Source organism: Elephantulus edwardii, unplaced genomic scaffold (genome assembly GCF_000299155.1).
Source record: "Elephantulus edwardii isolate Elephantulus edwardi_28Jun2011 unplaced genomic scaffold, EleEdw1.0 scaffold00217, whole genome shotgun sequence".
In the NCBI taxonomy this organism is placed as follows: domain Eukaryota; kingdom Metazoa; phylum Chordata; class Mammalia; order Macroscelidea; family Macroscelididae; genus Elephantulus; species Elephantulus edwardii.
This window is the reverse complement of record NW_006399967.1, coordinates 1,923,054-1,929,664: the sequence shown is the minus strand read 5'-3', so window position 1 is coordinate 1,929,664 and position 6,611 is coordinate 1,923,054. Positions and strand designations below refer to the sequence as shown.

At 56.7% G+C, this 6,611-nt stretch overlaps 1 protein-coding gene across 1 annotated transcript; it reads right to left on the bottom strand.

Moving 5' to 3' along the window:
* Positions 1–965: 965 nt before the first annotated feature.
* Positions 966–6,574, bottom strand: LSM7 (LSM7 homolog, U6 small nuclear RNA associated (S. cerevisiae); the record flags this gene model as incomplete). The annotated part of the gene is made up of 3 exons (XM_006897974.1): positions 966–1,108; positions 3,516–3,587; positions 6,442–6,574. Coding segments are annotated over 3 exons (348 nt in total), but the record flags the coding sequence as incomplete, so codon positions are not given.
* Between the last annotated feature and the right edge of the window lie 37 nt (positions 6,575–6,611).

Here is a 6,611-nt window from a genome sequence, read left to right as displayed (position 1 = left end):
AGTGAATGAATGGAAATCCAAAGTCTGTAAATTTTCATTGAAATTAGTAATAAAAAAAATACAAGGTGAAAAAAACCACAACCACCCTATGGAAGACAACAGAACACTCTGGCAGGGTGGGAAGGTGGGCCATCCAGGTAGGGAGGCACTTGGGCTGCACAGTGGCCACCAGAGAACCCGTACGTGGCCATGATGAGCTGGAGCTGGCTTAGTGGCCAAACACAGGACAAGTAGTGTTTGCTGGTGAGGAAGGGCGTCCAGGATGAAGGGTGATGGGTGAGACCCAGGTAGGAAGTGCTGGTAGTCCACACTGTGGGGATAGCAGTGGCTAGGGGACATTGGATAGGTGGCCAGGCCACACAGGGCAGGACCGTGAAGTATCTGTCTGTTCCTTGAGCCACAGTGAGGCACTGCATGAGGGGTGTGGACCTCCTGGAGGGCCCCCACAGCTTGTGTGAAGGGGGACACAGGGGAGGCCAGCAGAGGTCCACCCTACCCTTCCCAACAAAGCCCTAGGTTCAAGGAGTATTCTGGAAAGGTCCAGGATGCGGTCCCCCTCACCTGGCCTCCCCTTGGTGCTCCCGCTGGACCCTACATCCGTCTGCAGTGACCAGCATCTATTAACCCAAGCAAGACCCTTGGACCCTGGACACTTGTATTTTGCAGTTTTATTAACAAAACAAAAACCTATACAAAAAGAAAAAGGATTCTGATGGGCCAGCAGGGGAGGGGCTAGTTCTTGCTGAGCCCCCCCCCCCCCCCGTGTCTTGCTGCTGGATGAGGGAGTTGGGGACGTCCTGCATGGAGTTGTGTCCCCACTGTGCCCCACAGACATCTTGCTGTTGGATGGCAGGGGATGACCTCCATGGAGGGGCATGTCCCCACTGTGCCCCCCCCCCGGCGTCCTTCTGTTGATGACGAGGTTGGGGATGGCCTTCATGGGGGCCGTGTCCCCGCTGGGCCCTCTAGGTGTCTTGCTGCTGGATAAAGGGGTTGGGGATGGCCTCCATGCCGTCCTGCGGACAGATGAGCACCACGGACGTGCCCCGGCACACCACCAGGCCCAGCTGCCTCGTGTCCTCCGTCAGTTTGTACTGATCATCAGGGTCTGGGGAGGGACACAGAGAGAGAGAGCTTAGGGACTGAAGCACATCCTTCAGAACAGCAAGTCCCCCTGACCAGGTCACACAAGCAGGGTGAGGCCCTGACCAATGCTGACTGGGGTTCCAGAAGGGAGCAGACAGACACACAGCAGGGACTGAGCTGCCAGGACTGTCAGACGCTACCCACAGCCCCAGGGGGCAACCACTCAGCTGCTAACCACAAAAGCGGTGGTTCAGATCCCCGCCCGGCTCCACGGCAGCAAAGACCTGATGCTCTGCTCCCAGAGCCCGTGATGGGACAGTCGTGCTGTCACATGTGGTCACTAGGACACGCTCGATGGCATCTAGTGGCCAGGAGACCTTGCCCTGAGACAGAGAACGCCCGAATCCTCGCCCCCCCGGGCAGCTGAACCACAGGCCGACGGCTGGGAATGCTGGGTCTTCATGGTGACTTCCCATCCTCACCGCAAGAGCCCAAGATTGCCACAGCCGTGTCCCCACACCCCAGCAGTGACCAGGACAGGCTGCCCATCCTACAGGTTCTTTGTGCTGGAAGGTTCTGGAAGCAGCTGCCCCACTGTCCCCGTTCTTTCTTTCTGCAATGAGGCCACAGGGCCCAGAGGAGGCAGCAGTACCAGGTCAGAGCTAATTGGGGGCATCAAGCGCAGACTCCGGGGGCCCAGGCCCCAACGAGCAGCTGAGAAAACACAACCAGCAGCTGCTGGCTCCACTTCTATTCAAGGGAGGCTGGTAGTGGGGAGGTGGCTCAGCAGAAGGTTCTAGAAGGGCTGTGACGGGATTAGAGCAGTGAAAAGCTTCCCCTCCTGTCTTCACGTGGCACTGGGAGGGGCCTGTTACTGACCAGACTGTGTCCCCTCCACACGAGTGAGTCAGTCCCCAGCCTGGCCTGTGCATGGGATCCAGCCTGGGTTTTCCTTCTTGGGCTCAGAGGGCAGGCTGTCCTGCACAGATTGTTAGGCTGTCCACTTCATGGGAGCAACCCCAGCCCTTTCCATCCACCAGGGCTCCTTTCCTGTCCTAAAGCGACCTCGTCTGAACAGGCAGGAGAACAGGCCCATGCACAGGGTGAGAAGGCTGCAGGGCCGGAGCAGGCAAGGGTGGGCCCCAGGTGGGTGTCTCGCCTCCTGAGCTGGGAACCTGACAAGGTGACTGCGTCAGCGCGCCCCCTTGTGGCCCCGCCGCGGTCCAGCCTGGGATCTGGTCAGACCTGGGCCCATAGCACCTGCGGGGATCCTCCTCGTACCACAGACTGTTCTGCTGAGCCCCTCAGCAGCGGCCTGGCCCCCATGTGTGTGCTGTCCAAAGGCCCTTTCAGCGTGACCTTGAGACATCTAGCTGTCACTGAGCCCTGTGCACACTGACATCCCTGCGGCCTCTTGGACATCTCCTGAGGCCTGTCCCTCATGGCCAAGGAGGGCCAGCTGTCCAGGGAAGCTGCTCCAGGGTGGAGCGAGGCGACAAAATGAGGGGCTGCCAAGACACCCCAGCATGGGTGGGCGGGCCTAACCCACACTCCTGGCACGGAGCAGACACTTCTGCCCTGCAACTGCCTCCATGGTCAGTTAAGACCCCACAGATCTGTCTCGTCTCGACCCCAGTGCTGGCTCCTGAGGGGCGAGGCCCTCCCTGGGCGCCAGTGTCCCTTTCTGCTGATGTCCCCGTGCTGAGCCGAAGGAACTGCAGGCCACTTGGCTGGGCAGCCTGACCCACAAGGGCTGTCAGGGAGGAGCTGGGTCTCGTGGAGGAAGAGTGTGAAGTGGGAGGAAGAGCAGGAGAGGGGGGTGAAGGGCCAGGGGACGGAGGAAGAGGGAGGGGTGCTGTGGGGCCCTGGACCTCCTTGCTGGAATCAGGAAGAGACAGAAACAGCAGAAGACAAGGCTCCACAGCCCCAAACTGCCTTTTCATCCTGTTCAGACCCAGCCAGGTGCATTTCAAGTGCTAGTTAACAAGACGCTTGGACGCCAGGGTCTGCTCTGCAGGAGGCAGAAGAGCAAGCTCCTCCCACACAGGTCACTGAGAACACACTGCAGAATCGGCCCGTTCCAACTCGCTATTACCTCACAAAAATCAACAGGCAGGCCTGTGGGTGCACAGGCAGCTGCGCAGCTAATCCAAAGGCCAGACCTCTCGGGCGGTTCAAGTTCACCAGCAGCACTGGGGGAGAAGACTGGACAATCAAGGGTGAGCTGTGAGTGGGTTTCAACCCAACGGCAATGAGGCGAGTTCTCGTGTGAATGAACATGAACACTACTCCTCTGAGCAAACATGTTCTTTGAAGCCCCCAGACCATGAGCTCCAGACTTGGCCAGAAAGCCGGGCAGCAGGGTCTATGCGTCAGCAGCCGCCAGTCACCCGTAACTGAAACAGAGGCGCTGGGTTTCATCTGCTCACCTCTCATGTACTCGATGGTGCCGTCCAGCACGAGGTTGAGGAGCGGGTCGAAGCCTTTCAGGATTCCACTGGCTTGTGGAAAGCACCGGAAAGAAAAGAGAAACACAGGCTCTTTAGACCAGTGTCCCAGGCACGTCACACCGTTTTCATCCTCTCCTCCCTCTAAGGCACAGAGGTGAAGGACCTGGGGGGCAGGGTCTCAGGTGGACAGTGACCGCTGGTTCCAGAGAGAACCAGACAGATAGAATCAGACACTGAGCAACGAACAGGTGGAGGGAGAGGGACCAGGTGGCCCTCGTGGAGAAGCCTGCCCCGCTGGTGTGGGCAGACGGCTGACTGCCATGTCCGTGCCTCTGGCTCTGTGTGACTGGGGGGTCCCCTCAGCCTGCACGCAGGCTCCTCCACAAACCCACTGCGGCTGGCTGATCCCAGTGCGCAGCCCCTGCAGGACAGACGCCTGCCCGGGTTTCCTGAGCTGCCATCTTTACAGGAGACTGCCGCATTTCTGCTCCCACAGAGCGGCTGCTGACCTGGCAGGCAGTGAACGCTTTGGCCACTGTGGGCAGAGGGACCTGTGAGAACCAGAGCATGACTCTCTCTACCTGCTGCTTAATGGTTCTGCACTGCGCAAGGTCAAGTCCACACATCCCACAGCGCTGGAGGGGCACACGCCTACCCTCTGCTCAAAGTGGGGAGGCTTTCCGGCTTCCACCTCATGCCAGCTCCTCTGTGGTTAAGCGCTTAGTAGCACTCGTCACACAGATGCTGGTGGTTCAGTGACAGGGTCCTTGCTTCTATCCAGAAGACCCTGGTTTGAGTCCCGGCCAGGGCACACTCCCTGTGTGTCGGCAGAGGATTATGTGTTGTTTGTTAACGCTGACCGAGTTTTACTGGAGCTTCCAGGCTAAGACAGACTAGCAAGGCCTGGCAACCGACTTCTGAAGACCGGCCGGTGAACACCTTAGGGCTCTCAGAGGTCTGACGCATACCGACCGTGAGGACGGCACAGGACCGGGCAGTGATTTGTTCTGTGGTGCACGGGATGGTCTGGGCGACTCGGGGCAGCCAACAAGCACCTGCTGGGACTTTGCAGCTTGATGCTCATTGGCCTGACGCCTGCCTTGCCCTGCCCACAGGAATCTGGCTTCCCCGAGGTCAGGCTGGGTGGTGCAGGTCACTCTCACTGCTGTCACTGCCCCTGATGCTCCTGCACCGTGAGCTTAGCTGTCATGATGGGCGTCGTTCCACACAGGAGGAAAGAGCCCGGGCTGCACACGGTTACACGTTTGTTGGTGACTAAAAGGCCATCACTTCAAACCCACAAGCCACACCCTGAGAGAGAGACGCACAGTCTGCTCCCGTTAAGACCTTAAAAGCCCTCTGGGGCAATTGGACATGTCCGAAGGGCCCCCGGGAGGCAGACAGGCTGTTTTTCCTGCCCACCGAGTGGTGGCTTCGTGGTAAGGAGTTGTGCTGCCAGCTGGAAGGCATGTAGCTCAAATCCACCAGCTGCTCCCTGGAAGAAAGACAGGTAATTCCCTCCAAAGCAATTTTTTGCATCTGAAAACCCGGTGGAAGGCTGTCACCTGTAGGGGAGTGAGCTGACCAGTGATGCTGCCCAACACCTTCCAGGGTACAGGCCGGCCATCACCCCAAATTAGCAGTTCCGGGAACCCTGAGAAGCCACGTGGGAGGTAAACTCGTGAACCCCCATCCCGGCGGCACCCCTGTGGCTTTAAGTTGTCACCCTCTCTGTGCCTGTTTCTCAATCTGCAAAATGGGCATCCACCTCCAGGTGCTGCGTACAGGACTGCACGCAGTACCGATACCCAGGAGGCGAGGTCTTAAGAGTTAAGTTCTCCCGTCCACAAACGAACAGATGGAGAAGCTGTGGTAAACTCACACAATGGAATACTATGCTGCTTTGAAAAACAAGGAACTCATGCAATATTATTCAAAATAGGTGACCCCGGAGGACATTATGCTGAGCGAAATATCTCAGTCACAAAAGGACAAAAACTGCATGGTGCCACTGTTGTAAAACAGGGCTGACATCGGGGTTGGTGGGAGACTGAGAAGAAGGGGTTAAATAATGTTATACTGCATTGAAACAGATGAGGGAGAAAACTGTTGAGAGGGATATGTGATTAGGTATTTTTTTTATTATGTGTGTGTGTGTGTGTGTGTGTACCATCAAATCAGATCTGACAGGTACAGGAGGAGATTGTCCCTCCTTCTCCAGCAGAGCATCTGGTGGATTTGAACCTCACACCTCCAGGATTGCAGTGCAGCTTCTTGCCACGAGGCCACCAGAGCTCGCCTGTGATTAGGTATTTTTTTTATTTTGTGTGTGTGTGTGTGTGTGTGTGTGTGTGTGTGTGTACCATCAAATCAGATCTGACAGGTACAGGAGGAGATTGTCCCTCCTTCTCCAGCAGAGCATCTGGTGGATTTGAACCTCACACCTCCAGGATTGCAGTGCAGCTTCTTGCCACGAGGCCACCAGAGCTCGCCTGTGATTAGGTATTTTTGTCATGACAGGAGTCCAGAACGAAGGCTGCACAGTGGAGTGGCCTTGGGGGGGAGGGATTTTAAAACAATGGGGGAACTTTTATTTTTCAAAGAGAAGAGTGTACTGGGGGGAGGGGTGAGCGGAGAGAAAAGTGCAACAATGAATGAATGGACACCCAAAGCCTCTGTAAATTTTCATTCAAATTAATAATAATAAAGAAACCTTTAAAAAGTTAAGTCCTATGCAATAATGACTTAAACTGCAAACTAGAATCCTCAAAGAAAGGGCTGTCAAATATTGCGGCGGCACATAACTGGGTTTTAAAAGGCTGGGGGGGAAAAGCGAGTTAAGTTCTCACTATCGCTTTTGTTGCTCGTAATTTTAAGTTGTCAGGAAGGGTGCCGGCAGCCTCACCTTCGCGGCCCCCTTGGAACTTCACGCGGATGGTCTTGTCGATGTACTTGGACAGGTCCAAGATGCTCTCCTTCTTCTTCTTCTCCTTGTCCTGCGGGGAGAGCAGAGCGCGTGAGGCGGAGAGCGGGGCGGAGAGCGAGGCGGAGAGGCAGCCCCGCGGCCCCCGCGCC